General features: G+C 35.6%; 1 protein-coding gene across 3 annotated transcripts in view; it reads left to right on the forward strand.

Moving 5' to 3' along the window:
- The window catches only part of LOC123870747 (scavenger receptor class B member 1), a 117,154-nt gene that overhangs the window by 83,620 nt on the left and 13,748 nt on the right, over nucleotides 1-19,786 (forward strand). For all 3 annotated transcript variants that reach the window (XM_045914148.1, XM_045914151.1, XM_045914149.1), the window contains 2 exons: nucleotides 8,661-8,821; nucleotides 11,584-11,725. In XM_045914148.1, coding sequence (XP_045770104.1) covers nucleotides 8,661-8,821; nucleotides 11,584-11,725 — 303 coding nt within the window. The remainder of the gene's footprint in view (nucleotides 1-8,660; nucleotides 8,822-11,583; nucleotides 11,726-19,786) is intronic.

A 19,786-nucleotide genomic window follows, 5' to 3' on the forward strand; every position in this document is an offset into this window, starting at 1 on the left:
GTACAAGCAATTTAGCTTGCAAGGGAATTACAAATGGAATGATGGAACCCTCGAGCACATCATGAAAAAATATAACTCCACATTTCACAGAACAATTGGTACAGCTCCAGATAAAGTTAATGAAAAGAATAAACAAAATATACTAAAAAGATACAGACTACTACAATTATCAGCACCATCGCAGAAACGTTCAAAATTCAAAATTGGAGATTATGTAAGAATAAGCAAATACAAAGGAACTTTTGACAAAGGATATACTCCCAACTGGTCAACTGAAATTTTTAATATAGCTCAAGTTCAAAACACTCATCCAATTACTTACCTTCTAAAAGATGCAAGACAGCGACCTATTTTAGGATCATTCTATACTGAAGAATTACAAAAAACAAAACATCCTGATATATATCTTATTGAAAAGGTTTTAAAAACAAAAGGAAATAAATTATATGTCAAATGGTTAGGTCTGCCGCCTAGTGAAAACAGTTGGATAGATAAACTAAATCTTTTATAAACACATTTTATGTTAACAACTTTCAGTCTCTTATTATCTACGATACTGAGCAGAGTTCTCTTTTATTAAAAATGGAGAAACAACCATCCAAGCGTAAAATGACTTTGAGAAGAAAATCTAACAATTTGAAAACAAGTAATTCTGGTGCTGGTTTTAAGAAAAGCTTTAAGGATATTGTATCTCGCGCGAAAAAACATATCCATAAATTGAAACCTAAATGCAAAAAAGCTGCAATCGAATTAGCTCTTGCTGCTGCTAAGGAATTAGCAGCGACATCTTCAGTTAATGTACCGCGTATAATACCCATACCAAAGACAGGTGGGGTTTTGCCACTAGTCCCCATATTTGCAGGATTGTCTGCCGCGGGCAGCTTAGCGGGTGGTACTGCTAGTATAGTGAAAGCAGTCAATGCTATTAATTTAATGAAAAAAAAATTTCAAGAACTAAAGAGACATAACGAGAAGATGGAAACATTGTGTATCGGAAAAGGATTATTTATAAAGCCCTATGGTAATGGTTTGGGAATATACACAGCAAAGGAAAAAAACTGATTCGGCGGCTACCTAATCGTGCTCTAAGTAACTTGGATATTCTAAAAATTTCAAAAAATATTCCTTATTTCAGAGGTGTATTTATGAGAAATGAACTTCCAAAATATCCTTTTAAAAAAGAGTGTGGTATCATCAACTTAGATAGCTCTGAAAATCCTGGAACTCATTGGGTAGCCTATGCAAAAATAAATAATTACATTGAATACTTTGATAGTTATGGTAATTTGAAACCGCCTAAAGAATTTGTAAAATATGTGGGAGCGAATATTAATTATAATTATGACAATTATCAAGGATCTAATTCTTATAACTGTGGCCATCTATGTATCAAATTTCTTATTAATTTTTGGAATAAAAATTGAAAATAAATAGATGATACAAAAATATGTAAGCTCATTTAACCATCATGTCTATTACACTCACGATCGTGGGTGAAAAATCTATTCTAGAATCATTTTACGCCCCTCCTCTTATTTTGGAAGACGAATATGAGTGTGGCTTAGTATATTTTTCTGCATTTAATTCAATTCCAAATGTAGACTATAATAATAATGTGTTTGAATATGGAGAAGAGAAAAAAAGAATTCTTATTCAACCAGGTGCTTACGATTTACAAGATTTGTATGAATACCTAAAAGAAAGAGTTGAAAATTGTGAATTACAAATAAAATCTAACATCAATACAATGACATGCTCTTTGTACTGTACTGAAACTATAAACTTTAATTCAGAAAATAGTATTGGACCTATGCTAGGTTTTTCTAACGAAAAACTAAAAGCAAATAAATGGCATGAATCTACAGAATCCGTTAACATTCTACCACTGTCTGTCATAAGGATCGAATGTGATCTTGTACAGAGTTCGTACACTAACGGTTCTCCTTCACATATTATTTATGAGTTTGTGCCAAACATTCCTCCAGGTCATAGATTTATAGAATCTCCAAGTAATGTGATATATTTTCCGGTCAAAAGAAAGATAATTTCATCAATAACAATAAAAATTTTGGATTTGGAAGGCAATAATATAAATTTTAAGGGCGAAACTATTGTTTTGTGTCTTCATTTGAAAAAGTCAAAATGATCGTATTTAACAAAAGTAATTATTATAAAGAGTATAACCCAACTATTAAGAAAGTTATTACCAAGGAAAGTGTAAAACAAAGAAGACGTGTTAGAGTATATAAAAAAATTCATCAGAGTAATAAACAATTTCTTAAAGCCCTCGGCTTCAAAGTATGAGCCTCCTTCAGATCAACGAATTACCTGAATTCGATAACTCTATCGAGAGTTATGAGGTTCATACATATAATCCATACAATAACAGTTTCAATGAAAATGATGAAATTCGGATACCTATTCACCAGCAAGATATTTACGTGTTACCATCAGCCAGTTCCATTTACATTGAAGGAAAAGTTTCGGTGACTCATAAAGATCAAGCTGGCAAAGTTCAAAAGAAAAGTGTTGACTTCAGTAATAATGCAATTGCATTTCTTTTTCAAGATATCCGATACGAAATGAATGGTGTTGAAATCGATCGTATTAGAAATGCTGGAATAACTACAACCATAAAATCTTTCATTTCAATGAATAGCGGTGACAGTAAAGCGGCTGCTGCTTGGGGTTGGAATATAGACGGATTTAAAAATCAAAATGGAAATTTTAATGCTTTGATACCCTTAAATAAGATTTTAGGTTTTGCTGAAGACTACAATAAAATAATAATAAACTGTAAACATGAACTCATACTTAACAGAGGTAGTACTAACATAAATAGTGTTGTCATGGGTAGCGATGATATTGTAGACATTGATATACAGAGAATCCAATGGCGAGTACCACATATTAAAGTATCAGATCAGCAAAGATTAATACTTTTAAGGAAATTAGAAAAAGATAATCCCGTACAAATAGCATTTAGAAATTGGGATTTGTATGAATATCCATTATTGCCAAAAACTACCAAACATTCATGGGCGTTAAAGACTGCTTCTCAATTAGAAAAACCTCGATATGTTATATTTGGTTTGCAAACTAATAGAAAAAACGTTAAAAACAGAGACAGCACAATATTCGATCATTGTACATTAACCAATGTCACATTATTCCTGAATTCCCACTATTATCCGTATGATGCTTTAAATCTCAAGTTTGAGGAAAATAAATACAGTATATTATACGACATGTACACCAAGTTTCGTCAGTCGTTTTACAACCTTCCTATTGATCCACTGCTTGATCTTCATACATTTAAAGAAATAGCGCCTTTATTTGTCATAGATTGTTCCAGACAAAATGAAAATTTAAAAACTGGTCCAGTTGATGTTCGTCTGGAAATAGAAACGTCTCAGGAAATTCCAAGCAATACCAGCGCTTACTGTTTAATCATAAACGATCGTCTTGTGGAGTATAGGCCGCTGAGTAACATTGTTCGAAAACTATCATGAAAATTATTGTGGACGTTCAAGGTTTTAAAAATGATCAAAATTACTTTCTGCCTAAAGAGATTGCTATAGTGTATAGTGATCGAGTTCAAGTTTTGTTAATAAAACCGCCATATCCCTATGAATGGCTAACAGACACAGAAAAGAAACAAGTTAAATGGATTGAAAAGAATAGAAAAATATTATGGAGCGAGGGAATCGTGCCTTACGAGACCTATAAATACCATCTAATAGATATTTTAAAAAATAATGATATTTATTGTAAAGGCCTTGAAAAGCAGTTATGGTTAAAAGATATATTAAGTAATCCTAACGTACATAATTTAGAAGATAAAGGATGTCCTCGTTTATTAACATTGTATGAGTTGTATAATTCACATTCTGACATATATAGTTGTGTTTATCATCCGACCATCTGTGCGCTGAAAAATGTAACTTGTTTAAAAAAGTGGTGTATGAATAATAAAGTTTTAGATGATTAAATATGCTTGTTTAACTTCCATATACCTGCTTCTTTTGTTTAATTTACTGATTATACTCGTATTGAAAACACAATATTTGGTGTAGGTTGTTATAGCCAAATAGTTGTTTTTCATGTTGTAAAAATATTACATTTGAAGAGTAATTTTAAAATTCAAGGTTTCTTAGTACCTATCTAGTTTTATCACCATATTTGCTCGTGCAAATAGAATGAATATTTCGTTCTTAAACCATGTGAATAGTTTGTTCAAAATACGGATAGTTGATTAATTTTTGCTTGGATTTAGCTACACTCCATTTATTTAATGTGTTGTTGAGGACAGTAGTTTAGAATTGGGGAATTCTGTATCAAAATTGGTGGCGATTTTGGATCACGGCGAGCGAAGCGAGCGAGCGTAGCGAGAGTGATCCAAAATCCCCACCAATTTTGATACAGAATCCCCAATTCAACACTACTGTCGTGTCTGTCAAGAAAACCTATAGGGTACTTCCCGTTAACCTAGAATCATGTTTGGCAGGTAGGTAGGTCTTGTAGCGCAAGTAAAGGAACAAATCCGAAAACCGTGAATTTGTGGTTACATACATCATTTAAAAAAATTAAAATGTGTTTCAATTTCCAAAGTAATATAACTATACTAAGTGGGGTATCATATGAAAGGGCTTTAATTTTCATTTATTTTTATGCATAATAGTTATTGAGTTATCGTGCAAAATGGCGGAAAAATTACCCGAGTACGGAACCTTCGGTGCGCAAGTCTGACTCGCACTTGGCTGGTTTTTTTGCTATCATCATCATAATCAACCTATCGCCGGCTGAGCACGGGTCTTCTCTCAGAAGGAGAAGGGCTTGGCAATAGTCTACCACGCTGGCCAAGTGATTGGTAGGTAGGGTAGGTGGTCACACACCTTTGAGAACATTTTAAAGAAACCTCAGGCATGCAGGTCAAAAGATCTAGGTGCAATACACAAACAGTGTACCCTCGACCCTATCTGATGGTATCTGATGGAACGAAGGTGTACAATGACACTAGTTTGTGACGACGACGTGATATTTCATTTATAGATGGATCCGACTGTTGGCAAAAAAGTTATCGAATTCTAACATAATATTTATTTAATGATTATTATTTACGTAAAAAAAAGAATAGAAACGATTTGTAAATATATAGTTTCAATGTGTCTATTAAAGTTTTGAATAAGTTAAGTTGTCTTTAATAACATAATAGTAAAATCTAACTAAGTAATTATTTTATTAAATAACAAAGCAATCTGTGTATATTGATCGCAAAATTTCAGAATTGAAAGTGCAAAATCACGCCACTTTGATGCAAAAAACTCTGTCACTATACTATGATAATATTCTTAGATAATATATAGGTGGGTATACGCATAACAATAAGACTTTTGTTTTTTAACACTGAGAAAAGTTAGAAATTATGATAGGAAAAACAGCATTTCTAAGTATTTACCCTAGGAAGAAGATTATAAATGATCAAGAATAATAATTTTAACGTAAAAGTTCTAGTTCTTGTTTCGTTGATCGTAGATACTTACCGTAATAATAGTGAGAACGTTCATTCTTACAAAAACTGTGTTATGCAATACAAGTGTTCAATTAAATTTTACAGACGTAAGTGTATGGTTATGTATAGACACGCATTTTAGATTTCGTTAGTCACACCAATTTGTAGTGAGTTCTGTCGATCTTATTTTTTACTATGATCTCAATGTTCTTGATACTAATAAAATTATGATTTGAAACTTAGAAGTTTCTGTTTAGAAACGCAGAAGTATTTAAGAGGGCTCTCTCAATCACTCGTTTCATACAAACGTAGTTCCAATTTCATTTGAATATTAAGCAACCAAAGTCCATGAAATTTTGCAGACATATTCTAGAAACTAATATCTATGTCTGTGGTTTTCCAGATTTCTGTTAAAATGTTCGGTTTCAAAGTTACGCGGTCTTAAAAATTTTCATACAAATCTTTGAGCCCCTGTAATTTTAAAACTACATATTTTTAGAAAAATCTAAAACACCACAGACACGGATATTAGTTTCTAGAATATGTCTGCAAAATTTCATGGACTTTGGTTGCTTAATATTCAAATGAAATTGGAACTACGATTGTATGAAACGAGTGACGGAGAGAGCCCTGTTAAGATTTTGCATTCTACTGACTTTTGTTAATTTTAGGTCAGAAGCTACGAGTAGAGTCCCACTGTCATGCTAGTTGCTAAAAACTTTGACGGTCGTTATTTCGATGTCTCTTATCTTCTAATAAATCACCTATAATAATATGCATTATAAATACAGTTTATAAACTTATCTTCATACGTGCATTGCGATAGTCTAAAAATGTAGGGTCAGGTAGGCTTACAAAAGTCTAGGAATTTAATTAGGCATAGATATAATAGCTGATTTATTTAACAAAATCAACCGTTGTGTATGACGTACGTACGGAGGTACTTATACCATAACGGAACTTATTATCACACACCATATAAGTAAGCGGTGGAATAGTACGTATATTCGGATTGTAGAGAATTAACGGTAAATGTAGATCAGTATACTATAAGATAGATCTTTTTTTTTACTATAAATCTAAACCACCTACACATTGTCTGACACACTTTAGGTACCTATAGTGCGTTTCATCGGATAGTACCTATGGCGTTATGTTGGCTCCCCTGTCTTTTGGGTGGTCGTTGGCACCATATTGGCATGAGAAGACGCAGATTTTGTTTATTTTCATTTGGTTCTCAGTTCATTCATTCAGGAAAATCAAATGAAAATAAACAAATCTGCGTCTTCTTATGCAAATATCGTGCCAATGACATGGACAGACAGGGGAGCCAACATAACGCCATAGGTACTACTCGATGAAACGCACTATACTTACATTTCATTTATTTTATATCTAGCTCTTTATATTCCGGGCATCTTAGTGGGCGAAGTTATCCGATTTCTAAACTATCTGCTACAGTATAAGCACAGGTATAAAGTTAGAGTCGAGAAGAGAGCTATAGATCTCCGTCTCAGATATAAATCGTGTTTTATGCCATCGTTTTCTCACTCCTTGACATCAAAACAAAAATAAGTACCTACCCACAGAAAAAGCTTAATTTTCTTCACTACGTTTGGTAACCGTTTATAATACAATCCGCCATTGCACTTTTTATCTAAAGCCAATGCAGCATTGGAAAACTTTGATTACATTATTTAATCAAAGTGGAAACCTTCTTAATCCGCTACTAAAGGCAATTATACTTATTGCTATAATATAGCCTATAGTAATTCTGCATTGATTTTGAAAAACCTTTACAGTTGGGCCAAGTGTTTAATAACAAAAACACTTGCAGAAGTCAGTGCCTGACTCGCGCTTACGATTTGAGACCCAAAACACAGTTCACGACAGTCAGGGCACTTGGAACAAAACGTCAAGGTTTTGACGTCACTGGCAGGCGTCAAATGTTACCTACTTTTGACGCCAGGTAGGTACGAAACGCCAATTTTTCTTTGATTTCACGTCACCCATAGCCTTATATTTGACATATCGTCGATTCAGGATCAAGCCAAGAGCTTACTCACTCACTCTGCCTAAAGTCTAAACTGTATCTAAGCTTCGCGATGTCTATTGTTCATACGGCGAAAACTTTAACTAGGTATACGAATGGACCCTTTCAAGGTTCATCTCACAGTAAGCGCCCGATTGTTTTAAAGTTTCGAAAGCACGTGGGAGCGATCTGCGATACTCGTTCACCGCTCACCTTCACCCAAATAACTGCTAAGTACGGTTCAAACTGCCTGCTCGTGTTGCATACTAAGCTGGCTTTCCGAGCGTTTAACGGATTACTTTTACGTGAACACGTAACAAGTTAACGTAAATTATTAATGTTAATGTGTCTCTCACGCTTTACAAATTGATATCAGTTCAGTTTTGTTTTGTTTTGTTAAAAATACTCATCATAACTAATTTGTAGATAACCTAGCTTAGATGTTTTTCCCATGGTATATTTGCGATGGAACTGACATCATCGTCTTCTGATCAACTCATCACCACTACTAAGCATGGGCCTCCTTCAGAATGAGGTTTTGGGCAAAAGCCCAAAAGGCCGTAGTCCATCACGCAGGTCAAAAGTGTATTGGTAGACCTCACACACCATTGAGAACATCATAGAAAACTCCTCAGAACATGCGAGCCTCGCTTCAAAGTATCGCTTTTTTAGCCTTCAGCTACTCCAAGAAACGATCTAGAAATTAATTGGGATCTAAAGATGGAAAATGAATGACCAAACCCACTTCTTTTAAATCAATCAATCAATCAATTTATTTATTTGCTGATACAGGTCTTACAGGTGTAATTATAGAATTAGTCCAGCTGTATCACAAAACAAATTGCCACTTCTTTTTTTGATATTTAGGGCTGCACTTGATTGCAATAAAGATTTTATAAGAGATGTTGCAGCTTAAGGTGGAACGCGCCTAAAAGATGCTCACTTTTAATATTAACCTCTCGAAATCCCAAGAACCCGCACTTGGCTAGCTGAAACCAGTGCTCAGTAGTGGATGGCGGTGGGTAGGTGATGATTAATCTCAAGAACTTTTACCCATTATTCTTTGAGATAAAATGAGTTCCATGAATATAATTTTTACTTGCTTATCTTCCCCAGGAGCTGGTACTCCGCCCGGGCTCGATGACATTCGAGTGGTGGGCGCGACCACCCGTGCGGCCGTTCGTCCACGTCTACGTCTACAACGTGACGAACGCGGACGAGTTCCTGAACAACGGCTCCAAGCCAGTGTTGGACGAATTAGGACCTTACGTCTATTCGTGAGTACTTTTTTCTCTACCTCTCAGGGGCGAGTCGTGGGTGTAAACAACCATGTCCACCGTTGGTTGACGTCTACCGACACGGACGAGTTTCTGGACTCCAAGCCCGTCGGACGAATTACATGCCTTACTTCTGTTCGTCACTACTGTTCTTAACTGAAGTCTTTGACCAGGATAGGACACTGGTATCTGGAAGGCACTAATATTTGGAACAATATGCGGAAGAACCTGGGAATCCACCGTTTTATTATGCCAAGAAAACCCCTGCCAAATGGAAAAGGATGTCCTCCTTTAGCATTGAAATATGACGGAGAGAGAGAGACACTAGCTACAAGATTTCCATTATAAATCATCAGCCGTAGATACTATAAAATGGAAAATCTGTCCCCGAAACGGAATTTACAAAATCTGGTCGACAATCGACGTGTTCAACGTTGCGTTGACACACTAAAGATAAAATGAACATAAAAACGTCGAAATATGTATGCAAATTGCAACGGAAACCTACGAGTTAAAGGTGAATTTAACAGCATTTTTGGTATAGCTGTGCGAATACCACATACAAGTAGGTACCTGTACCTACATTTTATGTAATCGTTGTACTGGTAGGCTTTGCCCACTGTTAATTACCACTACCGACAAAACCGTGTCGCCAATTTAACATTCTGGTGCGATGCCATGTTAAGGCTTTTACGGGCTTGATATTTTCTAAACTAATTGCAAATCCGACCGGTTTATCAATTAGCAAGCTACTAACGTGCGTAGGTACATGACGAATTCTTGTTAAACATAAATAATGGTCATTGTTTACCGGCCAGACAACCGCGGAAAGACCTCGGTAAGATTCACGGAATTAGCTTGAATCGTTATGCTTATATGGAATTAGCAGATTTTATCAGGAAAGGAAATGTTGATTGATTTTAATTGCACAATGCACATACAATTTGTGGAAAAGGCTTCCATTCCAATCTATTTTTGATCAAAGGGTAGACAAAGCGCAGAAAACTTCTTGGAGATACGCGTAAAGCTTCATTTACGCTAGAGCAACGTAGCGCGACATTGCAGAATACCGCAGGTGACAGGACCGCGTGGTTCCTATAGACAGGTACCATAATGTTCCAATTCTACAGCAAGATGTTGCCTCGGCATAAAAATATAGACTGCTGCATACTGCTTAAAGCTGCAAAATGAATGTTTCACTTAGTAGCATACCATATTGCCGCAAATTATTGCTCCGGCGTACAACAGCCTTAACCAACGCGCTTTGCCCGGTGCTTTTTAGACTGTCTAAGACTGTAAGTGGTAGCGTGCTCTCCAAAATGTCTAAGTATGTCCTGCAGTGGACGCCTTTAAGGCTGATGGATGGATAGATGAAAACGGCGGCCGACGACGCCCGTCCACGCTTTCATCGTGAACTCTCACTAAATAACATCCAAACGAGAGAATTATTTGAATAAGAGGTCTATCGAGATATTACATTTGCAACTAAATGCATGTAACATGGTTCGTTCTAGGTTCTAGGGTATTTTCTTGATTTAGTTAGGTAATAGGATACAACAAACATATTATTATTGTTATTATTTTTTATCCGTACTTATTGCACGTTTGTCACGCAAGATCGCATGTCACCCAACCATCTTATCTGTTACAATAATACGCAAAAGGACATATATTATTTTTCTTTTTCTCTACAAAAACCTTGACATCTTGGTGCAACGATACTTATGTAAATATCATATAAAAGTATATATTAAATGTCTTTGAAAAATATGAGTAAACTATGTCCACACTAATAAAAAATGATGTTATGTGTTAAACTGTACATGCGGTTTAAAAAACATTCTGAATACCTATTTTGAATCATTTACAACGATGACAACGAACGTCGGAAACGTTGGACACGATGCGCAATTAGTGTGGACGAGACGTACCTACTCGTAAGCCATACTTATATTATAAATGCGAAAGTGTCTGTCTGTCGGTTTGGTACCAAACAGACAGACAGACACTTTCGCATTTCGCAGACAGACCAGACCAGAGATAACTTGCATCTCGGAGACAGAGATATAGGCTACTTTTGCTCCGGAAAATTAAAAATTAAAGTTCAAACCACTACACGCATCGAGATTAAATTTGGCATACAGCAGATAGGCTATTATGACGTAGAGACGTTAAGAAAGAACTTTTGAAAATTCAATTCGAGGTTAAAATAAGAGTTTAAAAATGTCTAGTCCACGCGGAAGAAGTCGCGGGCATAAGCTAGTATAAATATAAAATGCAACAGACATGAATAATAAAATTAACACATTTTATCTACAAGTCAAACAGGAATTACATTTTTGTGCGTCCTTCACATTCAAAGAAACTGGCTATTAGCCTCTTCCAACTAAACCTACATATAAATTCCCGAGATTTGTTTCCTTTTCATTTAAATTGTAATAAAATATGTATTGCAATACAATTTTAATAGTGCAAAAAGTATGAAAAATGTATGAAAAAAAGTTCTTTTTTCATACATACATTTTTCCACCGTAATCCATGTCTTTGATCATAGCTAAGATAAGCTAAGCTTAGAAAATGAAGTGGAAGGAAAAGTAGAAAGAAAAAAAGGAGGAGGTTCTCAATTCGATTGTATGTTTTTTTTAATTAATTTAACCTCGATATTTTTGGCATGTTCGGTTTTTGATTTTCAGACAGCCGTGTACCCTTGGTTTTCTTGTCTTTCTTCCTGGTTTTAAACCTTATTCTTTTCTTATCCCCAGAGAAGAATGGGAGAAAGTGAACATCACGGACAACGAAAACGGCACACTATCGTTCCACTACAAGAGGACGTACACCTTCATGCCAGATCTCAGCGCAGGCCCTGATGATGACTCCGTAGTGGTGCCCAATATACCCATGTTGGTAAGTCATCATATGACCATCATGATCAACACATCGCCGGTCAATTACAGAGCACGAATCTCCTCTCAGGCTGAGAAATCTATAGAGCGCACTTTTTCTTTGCTCAGACGTAAGACACTGTTAAAACAAGACAGCGTTATACCGCTGGCATAAATCTGCCTCTTTTTACCTTAAACTTAAGTCTAAGCAAAGTCAAGGTACGCTCTATAGATTTCAACCTCAAAACGAGAAGGGTTTTTGCCATAGTCTATCGCGCTGGCAAGTGCCGATTGGCAGACTAACTTTAAGAACATTGTGGAGAATTCGCCGGCATGCTTTCCTACGATGTTTTCCTTCACCGTTAAAGCAAGTGATAGTGACATTGCCTCCTGAAACACAGTTTTCACTTCATCAGGAGGCAGGGCCTCGCACTAAAGTTTGTAAACACTGTTTTTTCAAGATAATAAAGATTTATATATTTAATTGCTTACAACGCACATAACTCCGAAAAGTTAGAGTGCCCGGGATTGAACCCCCAACTAGTCTAGTCCAGTATTAACCACTAGGCTACCACGGCTTACCATCTTTGTAAGTAGGTACCATCAATAAAAACTTGTAGCAGGCCATGGACGGTAGTAACAAAAAAAAAAATTATTTATAAGGATCCGAGGTCTGAACTCGATAAAAAAGTGCGAGTCGGATTAGCATACGAAGGTTTGCGTACCTACCATCGTACAAAATGTACTTTTTTATTTTTTACTTAATTTTTTTTTTCAAATTTTTTGTATTGGATGAAGTGGTTCTTGAGATACAACCCACTGACAAACAGATAGACGGACTGACAGACTGACGGACACCTCGGTTGCGGAACCGTAAAAACAAGAAGACCTAGAAGGGTCAGACCACTTGCTTCGGTTCCATCCAATCAGCTTCTCTAGTGAGCGTCACCACAACCTGCCCTCAGCCTTCCTCATCCAGTCGCTTCCCGCTGCCCTCTTTTATTGTCAATCAATCGCGCTACAAAGTGTTTGAAAAAATCACTTCCTATCATAACAGCTTACTTAGAATATTAAAATCTAAGTAGGGTTTGAATGACTGGTTTTTTGTATCGTTTTTCCACCATCATCATTGTCTTGATTGTTCTAAGTGCAGCGGTTATACGCTCGTTAGAATAATTAAAGGCTTCCGTATACTTCCGTGAACCTATTTAAGTATTTTAAGTACAGCAATAAATTAAATATATTATATTATTTTCAAAGTTCTTATTACCTATATTGCTAGTAATTTTCTGTCTTTAAATTATATTCATTAGTTTGTAGATCACTGCCCAGTAATAATACTGTACTTACTGGGCAGTGTGCCCAGTAAGAGACGGCTCAGGTCATAATGATTATGAGGGTGTTTTTTGATTTACGACATATTTCTGTGCTTTGGAGTAAAATCAAAGTAATGACATCTTTTGAGAGCGTCCTTCTAATTCAGAAGATCTATAAGAATTGCAGTTTTTTAACTATTTATTTATCCATGTATCAAAAACTTAAAACTACAAGTGTAAATTAAAAATTTATAACACCCTCGACAAGTGAAGGTTACAGTGACTAGAAAAGAGCTGATAACTTTCAAACGGCTGAACCGATTTTCTTAGATCATAGCTAAGAACGCTGTCGATCAAGCCACCTTTCAAACAAAAACCAAATTAAAATCGGTTCATTAGTTTAGGAGCTACGATGCCACAGACAGATACACAGATACACACGTCAAACTTATAACACCCCTCTTTTTGGGTCAGGGGTTAAAAATATACCTACACTGGAAAGACGTGCACAAAGAACAACTCAACTCTACTGAAAATATTTCTTCTGGCAGCCCTGAAATGTGGGAATATTTAATTTTGAAAATGCAATACCTGCAAGACTTTAACATTACAACTTTAAAAGATAATAAACAATTAGGTGCCTAGGTAGTTACCTACTATCCTACTATCCTACTATGAACTACAATTTTTTATGATTCTGCTTCGTGGCATAGATCCAGACTAAAGATAAAATTAATAATAATAATATGTTTACCGCACAAGTATTACGTCTTTACGAGTCTCATAGCTATAATATTACTTACATGCGTAAAAGTTTTTTGCCTTATAAAATTAAAAAAAAACTTTTTGATGGTTATTAAACATGTTATAATATATGATTTTAAAGGTCGCACAGTTCTTGAGAAGTTGTTTTTTTATGATATCAAATTATGACATCGTATATTTTTTGCCTATTTCGGTGTTTTTTGTGCGGAAAAATATTGTTCTATCGCCATTTATTTCTGATAAAATCTATGATGGCCATATTTCAACGTAACTTGTGAAAAAGTTCCATCGAATATTATGTAAGACGGAAAAATCGATGTGACGACAAAACTTTTGAAAAAATGACTCGCTCAACTATAACGCTACCTCCCGGACTAAAACATAACAAGTGTAAATTAAAAATTTATAACACCCCCAACAAGTGAAGGTTACAGTTATAACTAGAAAAGAGCTGATAACTTTCAAACGGCTGAACCGATTTTCTTGAATTATGGCTAAGAACACTCGATCAAGCCACCTTTCAAACAAAAAAAAACTAAATTAAAATCGGTTCATTAGTTTAGGAGCTACGATGCCACAGACAGATACACAGATACACAAGTCAAACTTATAACACCCCTCTTTTTTGGTCGGGGGTTAAAAACATGCGGAATCATTTAGATGATAGTCAGTTAGTTATTAAAGATAAGTAAGTTATAAAGGGCTCAATTAACTGTCTGAACTCCGTTGATGTTTTTTTTCCAAAGACGAGAAGTCTCGATAAAGACGTGTAAAATTGAAAGTGGAGACAAATGTCCTCGTTCAGTGAAAGCGATCGACACACATTTGCGGTCTAGTTTTTATGTTCACTTTGACTGAACGTATAACCAGTGGCTTTGTAACCTTGTTTATTTTGTGTGATTGTGTGGAAACTTGTACTGGCTTGGCCGGAAAGGATTATTTTTAAACAGCTCCATCAAAGGATGTTCAAAAAAAATTGCATATTTGCGAGCATTCATTGTAAAGTTAATACGGTTACCATTTAATTTGACCACCAACAAAAGCAAAAGTCAGGGTTTTTAACTTTGGGCCAAAATACTTTCAATTTTAATCATGTTACTTTTAAACACCACGTTACCTTGTAAATAAAAAATTTTCAAAAGAAAAATAAAACCGACTTCAAAAACGACAAACACTAAAAAGTAAAAAATAACTTTTGTTTAGCTACACGTGTAATGCACCTAGGTATGAAGTCGAGCGAGCATATTAAAACAAAATTAGAAATCCAAGAGTGAAGCTCGCCCGACTTCATACCTAGGTGCATTACACGTGTAGCTAAACAAAAGTTATTTTTTACTTTTTAGTGTTTGTCGTTTTTGAAGTCGGTTTTATTTTTCTATTGAAAATTTTTTATTTCACAATTTTTAGTGGCCCTACTGTACTATAATATGCTGTGCCCAGTTAAAACCCTACTGTTTACTAAGCTATTACACTGATCGCGAGCAATTTGCTCCTATTCATTGAGGAGTTCTGTTCTCCATCTCCGAAGATATTCATCAGATCTTCACCAAATTTATATGGGACCACCTGCACAGTATACCCTTTCAAACAAAAAAAAAATTTTCCAAATCGGTCCAGGGGTCTTTGAGTAATCGGGGAACATACATAAAAAATAAAAAAAAATAAAAAAATCCCGACGAATTGAGAACCTCCTCCTTTTTTGGAAGTCGGTTAATTAGTGTTCCAAGTTTTAACGTAACTTTAACTACCTGTCATGCAACTGGTCTTTAGTATGACTTTAGTGTAATTATGGTCGAGCTCTTGTATTGTGTTATACAACCTTTGACAGTTGACACTTTCCTACAACACTGTTCATTAAAAATACAATTACGTAGAAAGCGTATAGCACGCAGGCACACATCTAGCGTGAATCGGTAGAAAACGTACATTATCACACTCCATTTGCTGCTGTGGAATGACTGATTAGGGTTCTTGTGGAAGTGGGTTTCATTAATATAATACCACTGTCTTACCTAGACCTACACCATGTCATAATTAGTCTTAATTGTTTCTGTATTTACATCATTATTTTTTTCTTTACTTTACGGCAATCAAATTTGTGATTTGATTTGATTTATTATGGAGCTTGATGACCATGTATATTATCATTTAATATTATAGCCCCACAATAGTTTTTTTTAAACTCTTGTCACTAGTACTACCTCTGACGTGGTGTCAGAGACATTTATAAGTTGTTTTAAAAAAATCCACAGACTAGATGTTAAAATTAATTTCAAGTTAGCAGGAAAACATCGTAAGGAAAACTGTACTTACCCATTGCTTGCGGGAAATACCCTTTCGTCAACATGAAAGAAAGTAGGTATAATTTTCTTGTGAAATAATATTAGTAATTTTTCTATATTTAAACACGATTAATTTTCATCTTTCTTTTTTAGTTTTTACTTAGTGGTACGAGAAAGTATAGTTCTAGAAAATAGTACCTAGGTACCTATCTTCTGATTCCAGCGGCTTAGGTTATACTTTATGGGTGCTTCTCACGTCTAAAGTTAAATGTTAATATCAGTTTCAGAGCTTAGTCACATCTTCGACCAGGTTTTATTAAGCTCGATTGTATAATAGTTTATCTTCTTCATAATGTGAAGGCCTATTGATGGCCTACCCTGTACCAATAATAAAAATACAGTTTTCTAAACTTCTTGTCCATGACTAGACAGAATAGTTTTTGTTTTTATAGTAATAAAATAGTGACTGTTTTTATTCAAGTCCACTCATTCCACCACTTCCTCAGCTATGACTAATTCTTTCCACCACTCTCTTTCTTGCTTTACCCATTGTTATCTGCAGCAGACGCTACCCAAGTACCTGAGTATCGTGTCGTATATATTTTACTGTATATGTATATGAAAGGAAAAGCTGACTGACTGACTGATCTATCAACACACAGCTCAAACTACTGGATGGGACGTGCCGCAATTTGGCATACAGGTAGCTATTATGACATAGACATCCGCTAAGAAAAGATTTCTGAAAACTCAACGCCTAAGGGGGTAAAATAGTGGTTTGAAATTTGTGTACCTACCTAATCCACGCAGACTTAGTCGCGAGCATAATTGGTGAAAATTCATAAATTCGATAGAATCTGCGATCCTGCATGGACATTACGCCTGTAGCATCAGGATTGAGAAGTTAGGGACTGAAGTCGCGAGCATAAGCTAGTAATTTATCACACTATCACACTTCACACTAATATTATAAAAGGCGTAAGTTTGAATGAATGAATGAATGAATATACTTTTATTGTACACCACAAAATTAGTACAGAAAAACACATAAAAAGCTCAACAAAATATAGGTACAATTTGGCGGCCTTATCGCTACCTAGCGATCTCTTCCAGGCAACCAAAATGGTCCAAAGGATATAGCTATAGATATTAGAGGTAGGTGGTGCAAGTATACATTTATATATAATATTAGGATAAATAAATACATAAATATATAAATAAATAAATAAATACATAAAAACATGTTAAAATTTAAATAATCTACTACTATAAATAATAAAATACATAATATAGACCTAAAAAATAATAATAAATAAATATGATATATAGATAAATAATAAATCCTCATACTATTATTAAAACTAATAGAATATGTTCCAATAAATAAATCCGATAATGCTAAAGTGATAGTGACAAATAGTAATCTTTCACCAGCCTCTTAAATATATTGATTGACTTAGCCTCCCTGATTACAAGAGGCAAGGCATTCCACAATTTAATAGATTGAACTGTGAAAGATTTATTGAAAAAGGAAGACGAATGTGAAGGCGTCCTTAAAATAAGCTTCCTAGAGGTGCGCAGAACTTGTCCCGGACGCGCTGCAAATTCGAATTTCTCCTTCAAGTAAGGAGGAGAAGAAGGGTGAAACAATACACAGTACAGAATAGAAAGGATATGTAAGTTCCGGCGAAGTCAGATGGGTAACCACTTGAGACGAGACCGAAAATGAGATACATGGTCATATTTGCGCAACCCAAAGTTAATAAGTTTGTGTGTGTTACTCTTTCACGCAAAAACTACTAAGATCGATTTGGCTGAAATTTGGAATGGAGATAGATTATACCCTGAATTAACACATAGCCTACTTTTTATCCCGGAAAATCAATGAGTTCTCACAGGATTTAAAAAAAAACAATATCCACGCGAACGAAGTCGCGGGCAATCAGCTAGTATGTAATATGGCGAATCCCAATATCGCAACTGTAGTAACATGCAACTGCAAAGACAATAATATTATTTTTCTGAGTGGTAGTAATAACGCGCATCCGTGTGCACTGTACGGAACCGATACGGACCGGAACCTAACTGTGGCGTTGTGCAATGGCGCGTCTAGGGCGCCTAGATCGCCTCTGCCTCGTCTCTTATATAACCGTCATACATCTCGGCTCTCTTTTTAGTTATATTCCATAGTCCATTCCATTTCTCTGGTGGGAGCTTCGGCCGTGGCTAGATAGTCGTTACCACCCTTCCGCCAACCGATTTAGCAGTCTGGTAAAATGCCGTGTGATATCGATAAAGGGTATGGGTAGATACGTGGGTTTAATAAAAGTCCCATATATCCCTTACAATATAATCCGCCATATATCCCTTACAAGATAATTCCATTTTAGACTGTATCATTACTTACCACCAGGTTAGATCAAAAGGCTAACTTGTAACGGGATAAAAAAAGTCAGTGGATAATTCAATAGGTACACCTCCTAGAGCAGCTTTACAGTATTTTCCCCAGCGAAAAAAGCAGCTTTCTTGCAGTTTCAGTGCAGGCAGGAAAGCAGTTTTTCTGCTATGACAAGGCTGCGGTGTCGCGTCGTAATCTTAATCTTTTGAAGGCACTACATTGCCATTAGAGATATCTAGCTACATTCGAAAGCCAGATTAGAGAGCGAGAATTGAACGCTGGGACCTTTCACACAACAGCATTCACTGTGTCACTGCACCAGGGAGATCTCTGGAGCCCTAAACGTTAAATGTTTTCTTAGGACATCAAAGTGTTGACTTGAGAGATTCCATCGAGATATTTAAGTATAAAAACTTCGGTTTTCATCTTGTTACTTTCTAATCATCTAGGCTTTAATTTTGATAGGCTGCACGCTAACTAATTTTTTATTGTTTATATAAGTTTTTTTATAACGAAGCTAACGGTGAAGGCAAAACGTTATCAAGAGAAACTAGGTAGTTCTCATTTAAGCAGAAGTTTCTTAATGAACTTTCTGTATGAATTTGATAAACTGTACGAAGTCTATTGAGAATCCTCACCATACGTGCGAAACACTAATGCCGTTTCACGCTTCACAAGTTCCACTGTAAATAGCACTCAAGAGGATTTTGTTATAAGATCCACGTTCCGACTCGATTGTTAATTCATACTGCTTATTCAGTCACAGGTAGCGAGCTGTTGCTAGGGGCACCATGATAAAACTTACAAGTGTAAATTAAAAATTTATAACACCCCCGACAAGTTAAGGTTACAGTAACTAGAAAAGAGCTGATAACTTTCAAACGGCTGAACCGATTTTCTTGGATTATAGCTAAGAACACTCTCGATCAAGCCACATTTCAAACAAAAAAAAAACTAAATTAAAATCGGTTCATTAGTTTAGGAGCTACGATGCCACAGATACACACGTCAAACTTATAACACCCCTCTTTTTGGGTCGGGGGTTAAAAATACTTATTAATATTGAACATCATCATCGTGATCAAGCATCAATTTATCGCCAGCCCACTACTGAGCACTACTTACAGCTCGATTGCGGTAGAATGACAGCTACAATGTCACAATCGCAATCGCCTCCGATTGATTGACCCGCGCTTACAATTGGCTACAATGCATTGTTGCAACAAAATAGCATTTTAGCCAATAACAACAAATGCGATTGTAATAATGGTTGATGCAGATTTTACTGAATCCGAGCTACAGGTCTCCTCTTAGAATGCTGG

The sequence above is a fragment of the Maniola jurtina genome, chromosome 13 (genome assembly GCF_905333055.1).
Source record: "Maniola jurtina chromosome 13, ilManJurt1.1, whole genome shotgun sequence".
In the NCBI taxonomy this organism is placed as follows: Eukaryota; Metazoa; Arthropoda; class Insecta; order Lepidoptera; family Nymphalidae; genus Maniola; species Maniola jurtina.